General features: G+C 36.6%; 1 protein-coding gene across 8 annotated transcripts in view; it reads left to right on the top strand.

Moving 5' to 3' along the window:
• The window catches only part of SNAP91 (synaptosome associated protein 91), a 151,523-nt gene that overhangs the window by 53,468 nt on the left and 79,795 nt on the right, over positions 1 to 18,260 (top strand). For all 8 annotated transcript variants that reach the window (XM_060205448.1, XM_060205445.1, XM_060205451.1 and 5 more), the window contains exons 3-7: positions 1,403 to 1,545; positions 2,199 to 2,274; positions 2,989 to 3,091; positions 4,940 to 5,033; positions 7,249 to 7,360. In XM_060205448.1, the coding sequence (XP_060061431.1) occupies positions 1,403 to 1,545; positions 2,199 to 2,274; positions 2,989 to 3,091; positions 4,940 to 5,033; positions 7,249 to 7,360 (528 nt within the window). The remainder of the gene's footprint in view (positions 1 to 1,402; positions 1,546 to 2,198; positions 2,275 to 2,988; positions 3,092 to 4,939; positions 5,034 to 7,248; positions 7,361 to 18,260) is intronic.

The following is an 18,260-nucleotide window of genomic DNA, read 5'->3' as shown; positions in this document are numbered from 1 at the left end:
GGAAAAAAAAAGAAAAGTGCTTAGCTAATGGTAACTGAGTATGAGTGTTGAGTAAGTAAACAAAAAGGTGGGCTTATCTCTGCACATGTTCTGCTCTGCTGGGTGAGTGGTGCCTATAATAGTAGTCTTGTAGTACTGTTGTCCTAGGAAGGCATCCTGTGTTGGTAAGAGTACTGAAAACCACAGTGACCTAGTTTTGGCTTAGCTTCTGTTCCTCAGTACATGACCTTTGGTGACCTCAGCTGATAGTTTGGCAGGACTCACCACTCTTATGAATGCTGACCAGTTCCTCCTAGCCACTACATTAATTTATTCCTCAGGTACACCTGAAATCATCCTGTTATTCTAAAGATGTGACCAGTGAATGTATAAAAGAAATTTCAGTCTCTTATAATCGTAGAAGTTTAATGAATGCATGATGTTCTACAAAGGCTTAGATGGGTTTAATATGATTCTTTTATTATGCTATAAGTGTGACAAGGTGCATTTCTTAGTCTCTGTTAAAGTCCAAGTATACTGTTAAGCTGTAGTGTCCCTGAAAATTTTCACATATATTGTTGCTTTCAAGTGATACATAGAATGAGTGTCCCTACATGCTTGAGTAATTGTGCTCCAAGTGAAAACAAAGATTTACTTGGCAAAGGAGACTCTCATCCCTGGAGCTCCAATGTCCCAGGTTCAGTCTCCTGCACCACTATAAAACAGAGCTGAGAAGTGCTCTGGAAAACAGACAAACAAGCAAACAAACAAACAAAACCCAGAAGATTAACATGAAAGTTCTATGCATAATGGTTATGCATAGAACTTTCCTTCCTGAGGCTCTGAGATCCCAGGTTCACTCCCTAGCACCACCTTAAATCAGAGCTGAGCAGTGTTCTTGTCTGTCTTTCTCTAACTGTACATCTCTCATTAAATCATAAGTAAAATATTGAAAAAATTATTAACATGGAGGTCAGTTTCACTGGAGCTTTTAATTGTAAAAATGACATTTAAACAGATAATAGATAAAATAGGCAAGAGAGTACATAAGGTAGTTCAATAGAAAAAAATAAAACTCAAGAGGAAAATACATTAAATAAATATGTAAAAATATTAGTCTATAGAACCACATAGACTCACCAAGGATGCAAGGATAGTTTCTCCTTCTCTCTCTCCCCATCTCACTCTAGTGAAAATAAAAACAGTGAGAAAGGCTGGCCTAGGAGCCGTGAAATTATAAACATGGGCCATCCTGGCATTGCAAAAATAAGTTAAAGCATTATAGCTTTTTTTAATTTTGCTATTTATTATTAAGGCAGTTTCAGATTTATATTTTAGTAGGCAGGTGTGCATGTTTAGATTTTGAAATGAGTTTCTACATGTTAGGATAAATATCATTAATAGATATTTTCTGTCTTCACAGATCTGATCCAGGCGACCAATGAGACCAATGTTAATATTCCTCAGATGGCTGACACGCTCTTTGAGCGGGCAACAAACAGTAGCTGGGTGGTTGTATTTAAAGCTTTAGTCACAACACATCATCTCATGGTGCATGGAAATGAGGTAATTCAAGTAAACCTAACTTTATTGTGTTGGGTGGAAAAGGGAGAGTTTTGTGAAAGAGTGTGGTTATGATTTAGGCTCTTTGAGTTTCATCTAACAGAAAACGAATAGGAAATCCTCATCAGCGCCATCTAGAGTGAAATTTTAATTTTTCTTTTAGCCATGTTTTTAGGACTTAAATATTAAGATAGACATTTTCTTAGAGTACTAGAATATTTAATATTGTGGCTACCTAAAATGTATATAGACTGTCAATGTAGTAGTTAGACCAAAATGTTAAGAAAAGGAGAATAAAATATTTTAATCATATGTGGTAATTTCTTCATACCTTTAAGGGAAAAATTGCTTTCATGAAAATGTTTAATTTTGAAAAATATTAATAAAATAATAGTTATTTTGTTAGAATATCTGCTAACCCTATTAGATTCCATTGTTTGTGTTATGTGCAAAAATGAAAGGCCATAACATTTAAATTCATAAAATTTAAAATTTTGTGATGTTTTTCCCTCTCAGAGAAAGTCAGCAGACTATAATACTTTTATAAACTGAGTAAAAGAGATGACAGTGAGAGTTGTTATAGTTCCTATTTGTATAATAAACTTTATGGTATGATTTGAGAATGATGATGTTTAATTTTAATTTTAATTTTTTAGAGATTTATTCAGTATTTGGCTTCTAGAAACACACTGTTCAATCTCAGCAATTTTTTGGACAAAAGTGGATCTCATGGTGAGACTAACGTTTTATTGCTAATGTGTCTGATGCAGAATTAAAAAATAATTATAGTGGTGATATTAATCCAAAATTCTTAGCTGACTGCTTCATTGGATATTTCCAAAATAAATAAATAGACAATTAAAAGTAGATATAGGGCTAACTTTATAGTAGTTCTAAAATCTTTAACTAATGGAGAAAATTATATTTTAATTTTATTTTTGTTTTTTTTCAATGTTTAACAGTAACTGGATATGCTAAACTTAATTGTTTATTTATGAAGGTGCAAGAGGTGATGAGATGGAAAATACTTTCCCAACTTAAGTGAATATTCTTTGTAAATTAATAGAATTTGAATTGTAATTATTAACTTATTCATACTTTCTGATTGCCTGTTATGTATAAGGCAAGTATACCAAGTGATTGCCCAATTAATGGATAATTACTATTATTGTTGCTGGTACTAAGCCTGAAAATAGGCTGTTATTTGAAACTTTGAAAAATAATATGCGAAATGAGACTAGGATTGTAGCATAACTAAATTGAATTTTAATATCTCATACCAAATGTATTTTTCCTTAAGTGGAGTCTTAAATGAGGTTTATATAATATACTCATTGGCCTCATTCTAGCATTGCTTACATTTAAAGAGTTGAATGTTGATTACAAGCAAAACACAGCTGAAAGTGTTTTATTAATTAGATTTATTTCCTCTGCCCCTCCCCTCAGGTTATGATATGTCTACCTTCATAAGGCGCTATAGTAGATATTTGAATGAAAAGGCTTTCTCTTACAGACAGATGGCATTTGATTTTGCCCGAGTGAAAAAGGGGTATGTTTTCTCTTTCTTATATTTATTTGAGCAGGATAAGTCTTCGAGGCATACTCAGTGTTTTTAAAAATTAAACTTAAATGCCAACTAATTCATGAAAAAATTAATGTTGAGAAAAATGCAGCAATTAATACAGAAGTTAACCCTAGGATGGCAAACATAAAATCTGATTTGTGTTCAGAGTTTACATGATTTAACATTAATTCTGACTTTTTAAACACAAAGATGCCAGTAAGATACTTTAAATGGATAGTATTAAAACAGGATTTACTTTAAAAATTACAGTGACTGTAGCTGAGAATAGCTATTTCATTGTATTGGAGATAAAACTGGACTCCATATGTGGTAGGTTTCTAGTTTGAGAAGTAATATTAGCCTGGAAAAATTCTCATAGTCTTTCTCTCAGCTACTCATTGATTAATAAAACTACCCATTGATTAATAAAACCTTATTGGGGCATAAATACATCCATTTTACTTCATAATTACAATTTAGTTCCCTCTGAATAGATGTTTGAATCTAATTAGAATTGTTCAGCCTTAAAGTTGTAGGAATCTTTTGCCTCTGAATTGAAATAATAGCAAAATATTGTAGAGGGTTTAATAGTTGATGCTCAAGATTCCACATAAAAAGTTGTAATTCTAGTCTTCTAATGGATGACCTAATTATGGCTTCAGACTGTTTTTATTTTGGTGGTGGAAACCATAAACTTAACTATTCAATATGATGTTGGCCTCTTGTGGATGAATTTTTTTTTAAATTACAGTCTTTACTTCATTCCCTTCTCCTTAAAGATGATTTTAGTTCATAGCCCTTACTCTGACTTTTAAATGACCCTGGACAATTTGGGTGCTGCTTATGTTCCCAGCTGCAATGTGACTTCTTTGCAGTATGCCATGCTCTTCTTAGAAACTTTGATAGCCCTATATGGGCACATAAATTTGTTTTGGAATTCTTTCTCCACCATGGAAGCAGGAGAGATCCTGAAATTTGACACTGTCAGACTGTTCATACCATCTGGTATTTTCTCCACTGTATTTTCCTCATTATTGCAATGGGGTAGTTCCTTGACTATCCCTTGATGCCAGAATCTCCGAGAGGCCTATAGTTGGATTGCAGGTTTAACGGATGCACTGATGGATCTAACTTGGAATAGCAGCCTCTGCAAGTAGTTACGACCTTTTGTCCAGACTATCAACATTGGTCTGCATTTTTCTTTACTTAGTAGTTAGAATTGTATTCCTGGCCTGCTCTGATGTTTTTTTTTTTTTTTTGAAGATTTCCAAGATATTTTCCATGTTGAAAACAAACAAACTGGCATTTGGGAGAGCTATATATTTTAATACGATATCTTTGTAATGTGTTTAGAAAAATTCATCCCAGAAGTTCTGCCTGTTTCTTTTATCAAAACCACATTGTTGAGCCATCAAGATAACTTGCCTGGGGGTGGTGCCTGCTTTGCCAACTACACAATTAAGGTTCTTTAGTGTCAGAGTGTTTTGCCCTTTGTCTTAGTTTCTCTGTGTCTGAAGAAGTTATCTCCAAGCAGTGAAGACCTGAAGGACTGTTGTGGTGGGGGAAGGAGCTAATAGTAGGGGGATGAAAAGGAAGGAAGAAAGAAAGAATACACATTGCTTTCTTCCCAAGGACTGTTCCTATAGAAAGCATTTCCTGTGTGATTGAGCAGTCAAAATATGAAGTACTATAGAAAAGGGAAACACTACATTCAAAACCGTACTATAAGACTAACAAGAAAATAGAAGGAAAAATAGATTTTAACAATGCATGTGCTCTTGACTTTTCTGTATTCAAAGACGTTTTATCTTTTTCTTTTGTAAATAATTTTAGGGCTGATGGTGTAATGAGGACTATGGCTCCAGAAAAGCTGCTGAAGAGTATGCCAATACTGCAGGGACAGATCGATGCACTGCTTGAATTCGATGTATGTATCTCACTAGGCATGTTTCAATCAGTATTGTCTTTTATGTGAAGGCAGTGTGCAGGTAAAGCCAAAGATTTCCTTAGGAAGCACTCTTGATTGCCTTCATTTAGATGAGTTAGATGAACACTTACCCTTAACAGGGTAGAGATTGTTTTCATTGTTCAAATTGTCAGTGCTAGGGGGTATAGCTCAAGAATAAGGCATTTGACTGCAAATTGTTCGTGCAATTTGCTGTATATTTGCTTAATATATAAAATATAAGCCGTGTATTCCAGAAAACATATTTTGGGAACAGGATGGATGAAGTCTCATTCTACTTGACAAAAGAAAGTAGCTACAAAATATGTCTTCAGATAACTAAATAACTCATCTTCTCTTTTGGAGTATGTGTACTTATTCAGTGAGACAAGCCACCAATAAATTATCTCGGGTCATAGAACTTCTTCCTAGCAATACCAATCTAAGTAACCCCTTAAAAGTATATTTATGGGAGTCGGGAGGTAGTGCAGTGGGTTAAGCGCAGGTGGCGCAATTGCAAGGACCTGCAAAAGGATCCGGGTTCGAGCCCCCGGCTCCCCACCTGCAGGGGTGTCACTTCACAGGCAGTGAAGCAGGTCTGCAGGTGTCTGTCTTTCTCTCCCCTTCTCTGTCTTCCCCTCCTCTCCATTTCTCTCTGTCCTATCCAACAACAATAAAAAAAAAAAAGTATATTTATGGGATCCGGGCAGTTGCGCAGTAGGTTAAGCGTACGTGGCGCAAAGCAAGGACTGGCGTAAAGATCCTGGTTCGAGCCCCTGGCTCCCCACCTGCAGGGAAGTCGCTTCACAGGTGTTGAAGCAGGTCTGCAGGTGTCTATCTTTCTCTCCCCGTCTCTGTCTTCCCCACCTCTCTCCATTTCTCTCTGTCCTATCCAACAACAATGACATCAATAATAACTACAACAATAAAACAACAAGGGCAACAAAAGGGAATAAATAAATAAATAAATAAATAAGTAAATATTTTTTTAAAAAATATATTTATATCTTGTCTGTAGTGTTAGGCATATTAACCAATATATGTGACAATATTACGTAGAATTAAATACAAATAGAAACGCTTGAATAAAAGTAAACTGGGGCAGTCAGAATCAGTAGATTGTATCAATACAATACCCTAGATTGTGATAATGTTCTGCAGTTTGGTAAGCTGTTAACTAACCTTAGGGAGAAGTTGGATAAGTGATACATAGGATCATTCTCTATTTCTGCACACCACTGCATGTGAATTAGAGGTTATTTTAAACATTAAAACCTTGATTAACAATATCTGCATTAAAATAAAATATTCTGACATGCTGGAAGATTAACTCATATGGTTGACTTTCTGTTTTGATGGTGGCCTAAAAAATTTTTTTCCTAAGATAGTAACTCAAAATTTTTATTAAAACTATCTTATTTAGTCTGTGACTAAGTCCTAATTACAACACTCAAATCCTGTGAAATTTCAGAAAAAAGTAGCAGACCATCATAATGGCCCTTGACAGATTTTATGGTATGTTCTTCAGTAGGTATCTGGGAAATTCTTTTAAGGTTAATTTTCTTTTGTTCTTTTTTTCCTTGTCCTTACCTTTAATGATGGTACATTTTTAAAGGAGAAAAGTCACAGAGGGAAGTGGAGTAGAGCAAAGATTGAGTATTGAGAGAAATAAATTTCCTTTCTGTTGATAACTAGAATATTTGGTTGTTGGAGTCTCATGAATCGTTTTAGGACTAGCTAGCCAAGGTGTCTATTACCCAGGATATGCTTCCTCTCTGAATGACTACTTGTTTCTGGAGCCTGAATCTTTCTATGGGAACCATTTTATAAGGGGAAGTAAAAAAATAAAATAAAATATTGAATAGTGAATACAAACAAGAAAGCAGAAGTTCAAAACTTGGCTTTGACTCATCCATAGATTATAAATCAAGAGGAATGTATATATATATATATATATATATATATATATATATATATATATATCCTATAATTTATCAGATTGGTTTCATTAGCTTAAAGTGAACTCCTCCACACTCACACCCAAAATTGCTGTCCATCGTCTAATATTGGTAAGGCTTTTATAAGAGTTACACAACATTTGTAGAATCTAAATAAATTTCTTAGTAACCATTTTGAGATGCTGTATTTTCTCTTCACTTGTTAAACACTTAGCTTACTACATTTTTCATATTTCTAGGTGCATCCAAATGAACTCACAAATGGTGTCATAAATGCTGCATTTATGCTTCTTTTCAAAGATCTTATCAAACTTTTTGCCTGCTACAATGATGGAGTTATTAACTTACTTGGTAGGTAGAACCACTGGTATTATTAAATAAAGACTGTATCAATGTTAAGATTTGGATAATGAAAACTTAATATATATGTAAATGCAAATATATCATTTGTTTAGGTCCCATTTTTATACAGGCATGCACAAGAAATGGAAAGCACTGTAGGTGTTTTAAACAAGAAGAAATTTCATAGAGTTATTTTGATGCTTATGAAATTTTAGAACGATAGAAGGAACAGTTTTTAGCCTTTGGACCTTTGAATAAGTTACACAGCAACAAATAACTGTTCATAGTGCTAACCTTGCTGCTGCCCATGAAGGCATACAGAAATAAGAAGCCACTGCCACCTCATTAATTATAGCAGTGAGAAAAGCTAATCCAGCTCTTAGCATCTTTGACCCACATACTCTTGCTATGGTGAATAGTGCACCACCTAGCATCAATAATTCAGAGCATGTACTGGAATCTCTAGCTTCTTAAGATATATTCTTAGAGAACGTATGAAATGGAGACTTTCATAGGCCATTCTGTCATTATGTAAGGCCAGATAGTTCTGGACTGATGGGATTTCTTGTTAAGACTAACACATTTTGTGGGGTGAGTCCTATCCTGGTGTAGTTAAGGAGAGGCAATGTTGTGTGAGATAAGATGGTGAATAATTCTGCAGATGGTTGTACTGGCTAAGCAATATGGACAGAGATGCATATCCAAAATCAACTACTATATTCTAATCAGGTTTGTGCTCTCTGCTAAATGAGTTCATCCTTAGCCTCTCATTTGATAGATGGCTGATCTCCCTAAAGTTTTGTGCCATTTTAGAAGCTCACTATTGATCTTGGATATTGATAAATTGAGGATTTAGCATTAAAGGCAGATATATCAGTCCATGTTATTGTTGTTGAAATAACACATAATCTCTGTTTCTGATCGACTAGACACTTTGTTCACAAATCTACAGAGTGTTTTTTGTTTGGTTGGATGGGTATTTTTATGTTGCACTGAAGAATGAATTAAGGAACTGATACAGGTATGATACTGTTGAATAGCTTCCTAGGCCCAATGTTCATTTTCACTTTATTTTGAAAGAGAATGACCGGAAGACACCACAGCATTGCACACCATTCATGGAGTTCCCCTAGTGCTATTATACTCATAAGATGTTGGAACTCAAACTCAGATCCTTGTGCATGGTAAATCATGAGCTGTACCTGAGAACCTATCTCCTAGTTTTAAAGTGTTCTTAATTATTTAGAGAGGTCGGAGTGTGTGTGTGTGTGTGTGTGTGTGTGTGTGTGTGTGTGTGTGTGTGTGTGTGTGTGTGTAAGAGAGAGAGAGAGGTATGAGAGAGGTAGGTGTGTGTGATGTATGTCCTTTACTCTTAATTTGCATAAGAAGAGAATAGTTGTGTGCTCTTTATCCATTTGCCAAGATATATTCAGTACTTTTTCCCAGACCATCTTATCACCCATCTTCCAATTTTATTGTTTCAAGTCCTTGACTACTGCTCATATTCCATGTGTTTCATAATACATCCTCCATTGTAAGTTTTAAAAAAGGGTCACAGTGCCTAAAGTTTAGTCTAAGGCAAAAAGGTAACTTTTTTTGGGGGGTTTCATGAATTATTTTTTAAATTTTACTAGTAACTTAATATTGATTTACAGAATTATAAAATTACAGGGGTATAATTCTTTACCATTCCCACTACCAGAGTTCTGTATCCCCATTCCCTCCAGTGGAAGCTACAGTATTTCTCCCAAGGTTGCAGACATGGGTTGACTTTTAATTTTATAACTGTTTTTATTTATATATATTGCCCATTTTTTCCATGGTTCTGCCTTCTCTTCCTTTTTAAGTCACACCTATACTTATTACTACTTTCTTTTTCCTCTTTTCTCTCTGAGTCTTGATAAAGTTGGAGTTAAGAATCTCTGGTCATCTTCCCCTAACATCTTCCCCCCCTTTGGAAATATGGACCAAAATTATTTTTGGGGGGTTGCAGAAAGTGGGAGTTCTGACTTTTGTAATTGCTTCTCCACGAGACATGGGCATTGACAGGTTGATCCATATCCTTATCTCCTTTCTTTCTTTCTTTCTTTCTTTCTTTCTTTCTTTCTTTCTTTCTTTCTTTCTTTCTTTCTATTAAAAGGAAACACAAAACCATAGGATAAGAGGGGTACAACTCCACACAGTTCCCACCACAGAACTCTGTATCCCATCCCCTCCCTTGGTAGCTTTCCTATTCTTTAACCCTCTAGGAGTATGGACCCAAGGTCATTGTGGGATGCAGAAGGTTGAAGGTCTGGCTTCTGTAATTGCTTCCCCACTGAACATGGGCATTGACAGGTCGATCCATATTCCCAGCCTGCCTCTCTCTTTCCCCATCTTTCCCAAGAGAGGTAGGCCTATGGATAGGTAATGTTCCAGCACACATTGGTGAGGTCATCTGCCTAGGAAGTCAGTATGGAGTCAAACTAGTATCTACAACTTGGTGGTTGAAAGGTTACTGTAAGATATAAAGCAGGACAAGATGACTAAGGAATGGGAACCAAAAAGTAGGAACAAGAAGTTGAAAATAGGAATCTTAGGGTGGAAAGAAGCAAGGTATTCTATTTTAGGTATGTCCCTAGGGGCCCATGACTTTTGTATTTTTTGCTTGAGTTTGATAGATAATGTGGAGTTGAACAAAAATGTTATCTGGGAAGATGGTTTCAGAGTTGAGAATAGGGTAGAAAGTTGGGTATGGGTAGAAAGTAGCTCCCAAACTTGAAGAAAATCTATAAATAAAGTTAACTGTTTACCCCATCAATCTTATGCACTATTTTAATCTGAAGCACAAATGTCTGTGGGCCATGTGTATCTCTTCTTTAGAACTATTCATATCATCTACCCAATTTTTTACTGGGTTGTTGAGCTGTATGAGTTCTTTATAGATGTGTGATTACAACCGCTTGTCTGAAGTATGGTGTGCGAATATGTTCTCCCAAACGCTAGTTTCCTGTTTATCCTTATGGAGTTTTCTTTTGATGTATAGAAGGTTTTAATTTGATACAGTCCCATTTATTCACTCTTGGTTTTGTTTCCTTTGTCCATGGGGTGAGGTCTCCAAATACATCTTTAGTGTTAATGTCATGAAATATTTCACTAGTATGTTCATCTATGTATTTTATACTTTCAAGTCTAATACCCATATCTTTGATCCATTTTGAGTTAATTATAGTGTACGGTGTTAATTTGTGTTCTAGTTTAATCTTTGACATATGGCTGTTCAGTTGTCCCAGCACCATTTGTTAAAGACCTTTTCTTCTATCAGGCAGTTTTCACCCCTTTGTCATATATGAAAAGGTGCCTGTCTGTATGTGGGTTTAGTTCTGGGCTCTCTGCCCTATTCCATTGGTCCATATGGCTATTTTTAGTCCAATACCACACTGTTTTAATTATTGTTGCTTTGTAGTATAACCTGAAGCCAGGCATTGTGCTACCTCCATTTTTCTTCTTTACCCTCAGGAGTGCTTTTGCTATTGTGTGTGTGTGTGTGTGTGTGTGTGTGTGTGTGTGTGTGTGTGTTTATAGTTTCACACAAAGTTTTGGATAAGTTGTTCAATTTCTTTCTTTGAAATATGTTGTTGGAGTTTTAACAGGGATTTTATTGAATCTATAGATTGTTTTTGGCAGAATTGCCATTTTAATAATTTTTCTTACAATCCATGAACAGGGGATGTTCTTCCATTTCTTTGTGTCATCCCTATTTCTTTTAACAGTGTCTTACAGTTTTCCTTGAAAGGGTCTTTCATCTCCTCTGTTATATTTATTCCTAGGTCTTTTAAATTTTTGGATTGAACTGTAAATTAGAGTGCTTCTTTCAGTTCCCTTTCCTCTAGCTTTCAGTTTTTCCCCATTGAATATGATGTTATCCATGATTTTATTATATATAGCCTTTATTATATTGATAAATTTTTCTTCCACTCACAGTTTCTTCAGACCTTTATCATAAATGGGTATTGGACCTTGTGAAATACTTTTTAAATTTTCTAAATGTATTTTTATTGCCATCAGGGTTATTACCACGGCTCAGCACCTGGTGGCCATTTTTTCCTTTTTTTTCTTCTTTCTATTTTATTTTTACTTGACAGGATAGAGAGGAATGGAGAGGGAATAGGAGATAGAGAGGGAGAGAAAAAGATAGATACCTGAAGGTCTGTTTCACCTCTCATGCAGCTTCCTTTCTATAGGAGAAGATTGGGGTCTCAAACCAGATCCTTGCACTTTGTGATATGTGCACTTAATCAGCTGCACTTCTGCTTGGCATCCCATCAAATGTTTATTTATCTGTGTAAGTTGATAAAATCATTTTTATGATTTTTTTTTTAATTTTTTATTTAAGAAAGGATTAGTGAACAAAAGCATAAGGTAGGAGGGGTACAACTCCACACAATTCCCAACACCCAATCCCCATAACCCACCCCCTCCCATGGTAGCTTTCCCATTCTCTATCCCTCTGGGAGCATGGACCCAGGGTCGTTGAGGGTTGCAGAAGGTAGAAGGTCTGGCTTCTGTAATTGCTTCCCCGCTGAACATGGGCGTTGACTGGTCGGTCCATACCCCCCGTCTGCCTCTCTCTTTCCCTAGTAGGGTGTGACTCTGGGGAAGCTGAGCTCCAGGACACATTGGTGGGGTCTTCAATCCAGGGAAGCCTAGCCAGCATCCTGGTGGCATCTGGAACCTGGTGATTGAAAAGAGAGTTAACATATGAAGCCAAACAATTTGTTGAGCAATCATGGATCCCAAGCTTGGAATAGTGGAGAGGAAGTGTTAGGGAGGTACTCACTGCAAACTCTAGTGTAGTCCTGCTTTCAGGTATATATTTTGCAGTAGTTTATGGATACGTGTGCACATAAGCTCTCTCTCACAGAAACTGGTGTATATCTAGGTTATGGGACTTTGTTGGAAAGTGAACTACCTGAGATGAAATTAGAGTGTACTATGAAAGGAAAGGTCTCACCCGAGTAATGAAGCTGAAGGGTTGTCATTCCACACGTGAAGTCTCTGGACACATTCTGAGGTGAAGCATGTTGAGGTAGCAATCGTTGCTTTGGTTAGGTTGTGATCGGCAGATGCAATGTTATTTGGTTTGGATTGGGAGATGCATACGGGAAAGTGGGCCCTATCCAAGGGTGCCAGGACTGGGGGAAGTAGGGGCTCTATAGTGAAGATGTGAGGTTCCTGCTGTCTTAGGGTTCAAAAAGACAATCCATAGTTAATATTATCATCACATTATTTGTTAATTGGGTTAACTTTGAAAAGTCCCTTTGTTATGGTTTGCTGGACAGTACCCAGTATCTTGTATATAGCTGTGCTATTGGAAGCTTCTAATCTACTTGGTCTAGGCTTTTGAGAGAGTCCGCATATCAAATACATAGCCTATATATTAAAAAGATTCAGTTTGTCTTTTGAGAAACTTTGAGACATACAATTGATTTCCCCCTCTCATATTAATTAGCTACTGATTTATATGTCTACATTTTGCTAGGAGTGTACATAAACACCATTCCCACCACCAAAGGACTGTGACCCATCACTCCCGCCCACTCCCACCCCTCACTGGACCAGGAAGCTACATGCCTACCCCTCACCACTGGGTTTTTACTTTGGTGCCCTACTTACAATTTGATCAGGTCCTGCTTTTAGTTTCCCTTTCAGATCTTCTTAGTCAGCTTCTGTTGATGAGTGGGGTCATCCCATACTCATCTTTATCTTTCTGACTTAGTTCACTTAACATAATTGCTTCTAGCTCTGTCCAAGATGGGTCAGAGAAGGTGGGTTCATTGTTCTTGATAGCTGCATAGTATTCCATTGTGTATATATACCACAGCTTTCTCAGCCACTCATCTGGTGTTGGGGATTTTTATTTTTTTATTTTTGTGATTTTTATCTTTCTTTTTGTTGACATGGTGGATTGCATTGATTGACCTATGGATGTTGAACCATCCCTGTTTCCCAGGGATGAATTCCACTTGGTCTTGGTAGATTATTTGCTTAATCTGTTGTTTTATTTGATTAGCCAAGATTTTGTTGAGAGTCTTTGTGTCAATATTTGTCAGGGATATAGGTCTATACTTGTCTTTTTTGGTGGTGTCCTTTCTTGCTTTAGGGACCAAAGTGATGTTAACCTCATAGAATGTGTTTGAGAGTGTTCCCTCTTCTAATTTCTGGAAGATTTTGAGAAGGATATGTGTTAGTACTTTGAATGTTTTATATAATTCTTTAGTATAGCCATCTGGACCTGAACTTTTGTCCACTGAAAGCTTTATTCTTAATGCCTCTGGGAGACTGGACCAAAGATCGTTGTGGGGTGCAGAAGGTGGGAGGTCTGGCTTCTGTGATTACTTCTCCACTGAACCTGGGTGTTGGCAGGTAAATCCATACTCCCAGCCTGTTTCTATCTTTCCCTCGTGGGGCAGGGCTCTGAAGAGGTGGGATTCCATTGCACACTGGTGAGGTCGTCTGCCCAAGAAAGGCAGGTTGGCATCATGGTGGCATCTGCATCTAGGTGGCTGAAAAGCATTAAGATATAAAGCAGAACAAATTGTTTAGTAATCAGGAACCTAAAAGTAAGAATAGAGCAGTTGAGATTTGGGGTTTTCATGTTGGAAGAAGCTAGGAAGTCTTTTAGGTATATTCCAAGGGGCCCATCTCTTTGCTAATTTTTGTCTGAGCTAACATGCAGGTAGGCTGAAGGTATTGTCTGGGAAGCTGGTGTAAGAGTTGGGAATAGGGCTAGAAAGCTGGATCAAGGCAAAGGGTAGCTCCTAAATATGGGAAAAGTAGACTTTTCCCACTTTGTAGCTCTTTATTTTTATTATTTTATTTTATCTTATTGAGAGAGTTAATGCAATACAGTGCAGTCATTGACATATGAATACAATTTCATTATGTTCCAGGTCCCCCCAAATTTTCTCCCTGTCTTCCCTCCCTCTTCCTCCTCACAGTTCTTTGCTTTAGTGCAATATACCATGTCCACTCCATATTTCACTTTATCTCTCCCTCCCTAACCCTACTTTATTAAGTCCTGCTAATAAGTGAGATCATTTGGTATTTGTTCTCTTTTTGGCTTATCTCACTCAACATTATGTCCTTAGGTTTTATCCAAGAGGATGCAAAGGAAACAACTTCATGATTTTGAACAGCTGAGTAGTATTCTTTCATGTATATATACCAGTTTTCTTAGCCACTTATCTGATGTTGGACATCTGGGTTGCTTCCAGGTTCTGGCGATTACAAATCATGCTGCTATGAACATAGGTGTACACAGATCTCTTTTGTTAGATTTTTCTGTTTCCTTTGGGTAAATCCCCAGGAGAGGTATTGTTGGGTTGTTGGGTAGGTCCTTTTCTAGTGCCCTGATAAGTCTTCAAATTGCTTTCCACAATAGTTGGACCATTTTGCACTCCCACCATCAGTGCAGAAGTGTTCCCTTTTACTCTCCAACATTAGTTGTTCCTGTCCTTTCTGATGTATGACATTCTCACAGGTATAAAGTAGTATCTCACTGTCATCTTTATTTAATATCTCTGATAATCAGTGACTTTGAGCACTTTCTCATATATCTGTTGGCCCTCTGTATCTCTTCCTAAGTGAAATTTCTGTCCATGTCCTGGCTTCACTTTCTAATGGGGTTGCTTGGATCAACAGGAATTTTCTAATCTCAACAATTCCCATGCACTTTATGCTAAGAAGTATTTATTTACATTTTAAATTTAACTTATTGTCTTATATCTGGCAACCCTACTACCAACATGAGTTTGTGAAACATTAGTGCACTTCTTTTAGCTTGCATATTTTTTTCTCCTGGGTCAGACTGCTTGTCTCCCTAAGGCATGAGGAAATTTCTGGATTCTATATTCCTTTATTGGTACTGAGGACATTGGCATGGAGAAAGGAATAAGAATTAGGACATTAGCATATGAGGAGAACTTGCATTCCTTCATGAAATGGGGTTGATTGCTGTATAATTAAAACTATAGTCGATTGACTAAGGAGTCAGATGTAGTGACTGTGACTGTAAGCGTTACTTCCCAAATCCCAGGAAACCGGAGGGTTTTCAGTAGAATGCTGCTGGCTGGCAACACCGTTTTCTGGGTTGATCCTTTACCATAAGTAAAAGCTGAAATAAGTAAGAAAATGGTTCTTGCTTCAGTTTCACCTCCAAGATTTTTCCACATGTCTAGCCAATTTGCAGAACTACTTGCACACAGAACCCTGACTTTTCATGATCTACAAAAAGATAGCTGGGGCTGGGTCATGGCACACACCTGGTGGGTACACACATTACATTACAAAATTATAAAAATAAACAGACTACATTACAACAATACAAAAATAAATACATTACAAAATTACAAAAATAAATAAACAGATTTTTTAAAAATAGGGGCTGAGTGGTAGAGCATCTAGTTGAGCACACATATTACAATGTATAAAGGACTCAGGTTCAACCCCTCAGTCCCTGCCTGCAGAGGAAAAGCTTCATAAGTGGTGAAGCAGGGCTGCAGATGTCTCTCTGTCTCTCTTCCTCTCTATCTTCCCCTTCCTTTCAGTTTCTGGGTATTTCTATCCAATAAATAAATAAGTATAGTAATAAAAAACTGAAAAAAAAAGAAAAATATATCATGGAGTGAGTCAGTTGCCAACATCTCATTCAGGAGGTGATGCCTTCCTGCAGGAAGATCCTGGCCCATAATAAGCATCTCAAAACCTTGTTACTTGCATTTCTGGCACTAGGGTTTACTAGTAAGCCAAATAAGATAAGAGTTTCCTAGTCTTCAGGCAGATCCGATCCCTCATAGAATTCATAAAGGTAAGTTTTTGCTAAGGGTCACTCTTAGCCATTAATTTTTCTGTCTTGCCTTTATAGTATTCATTGTAACACCTGTTCTTTCCATTAGGTTGAGTCCCAGATATGTTATTTCAGCCCTTGCTTTTCTTCTAAGCTTCAGTCTTGCACATCTTATTTGTAGACAATTAAATTTGTTGTGCTCTTATCTAAAGCTTAGCAGTCTCTATAACTAAATTCTGAATTCACCCATCCTAATCTCTTAACTTCTGTTTACATATAGCTAGACTTTTCATCTAAAGCCCACTTAACTTTGAGTTGTTCATCTTACTAAAAACCATACCAAGAACAATTTTTTTTTGGTTCATGTTCTCTTAACTGTATATCCTGTTTTCATAGCTACTTCTGCTTTAAAAACATTGCCTTTATAATTCATCTAGCAGTTAAACTTGTTCAGTCATGTGATGCACCTCTCTGGTTGTCTCAATGAACTATAAAGGCAGTAAATTCAATGTTTTTAACCACAGTGAGGAAACTGAAGCAAGTCAGAAGATGCTTCTGTTACTGTTTACCATTAGTAAGGGACATGTATAGGTCTTGGTTTGTTTCTCAGTGATGAGATTCTTCCTCATCTGGTTCCATTCCTAGAACAGTTATTTTATGAAAGTTTATAGTGAAATGATTAGAATATTTGTGAGTGTTTTACAGCATATTGTAGTAAAAATGTAAATTGTAATCATTTGGGGGATGGGTAGTAGAGCACATGTGTTACAATATGCAAGGACCTGGGTTCAAGTTCCTAGTCCCCACGCCATAGGGGAACCTTCACAAGTAGGGAAGCAGTGCTTTAGGTGTCTCTTTTTCTCTCTCCTGATAGGTCTCCCTATTCTCTCTCAGACTCTCTGCCCCACTTCAAAACTTTTTCATGGGGCCAGGTGGTGGAGCACCTGGTTGAGTGCACATGTTGGCAGAGCTCAAGGACTGGGGTTCGAGTCCCCTGCAGGGGAAAAGCTTTGCAAGTGGTGAAGCAGTGTTGCAGGTGTCTTTCTGTCTCTGTCCCTATCCCTCTCTATCACCTCCTTCCCTCTGGACTTCTGGCTGTCTCTATCAAATAAATAAAGATAATAAAAATATATCTTAAAAAACTTGATCATTTCAAATATTGAAAAATCAACATATGTTATCTCCATGAAAATAATATTTGACTCGTCTGGGTGACCCATGCCTCTGATAAAAGTAGTCACTTACCTGAGCACTCCCTTGGTGTCTATGAAACCTAAGAAATCTCATGTTGTCATATATTTATAAATGTTCCCTTCTGCATCACTCCTACAATTATAAAAACAGGAGATTATAGATTAAAGCCATAATGACTGAATCTCTCCTTACTAAGTTTCACATTACCATGAAAGAAATAACTAACTTTAAAACATCCAGAGGAGTGGGAAGATGGACACATGATTTGAATGTGAGAGATTCCCAGGTTCACAGGTTCAGTCATCATCAGTTGCCAGAGCTGAGAAGTTCTCTGAGTAAAAAAAAAAAAAAAAGTAGCCAGAGGAGAGAAAAATATTAAACGTTGTCTATAATTTTGATATGTTGATTCTAAAATGAAATTGAGATTATTCTGTTTGATTTTTCTCTTGTATTACTGTTGAAGATATGATATGATTAAATAAATGTAGAATGTAATGAAGTGACGTAAACATTTGCAAGAATGTGTTTATGTGAAGACAGGAAAGAGAGAGAAAAGAAGGAAGAAGATGAGTATGTTTTACTTGAACAGATCTTTATTTTTCAATCGTCAATTCCTCAGTTCCACACCATGTCTATCTTTTATTGTAAGAAAAAGTTTCCTTTTTATTAAGCCCTAGGAAGGCATTAGTAAGGTTCCTTTCTGTAGTTCCATTAGAAAATGGCATTTTGGTAGAGTGAAATGTACTGATTCCTCTCTTGGGAAAATGTGGAAATATATCCTTATGCCAACAGCAATCTTGTATCAAGTTTCCCTCAATAAAAATGAAACTAAATTTTTAAAAACATTTTTAGATTTTTTTTCAGGTGGATAGTATTTTTCTTTTTTTT

Source organism: Erinaceus europaeus, chromosome 13 (assembly GCF_950295315.1).
Source record: "Erinaceus europaeus chromosome 13, mEriEur2.1, whole genome shotgun sequence".
In the NCBI taxonomy this organism is placed as follows: domain Eukaryota; kingdom Metazoa; phylum Chordata; class Mammalia; order Eulipotyphla; family Erinaceidae; genus Erinaceus; species Erinaceus europaeus.
This window is presented reverse-complemented; position numbering and strand designations above follow the sequence as displayed.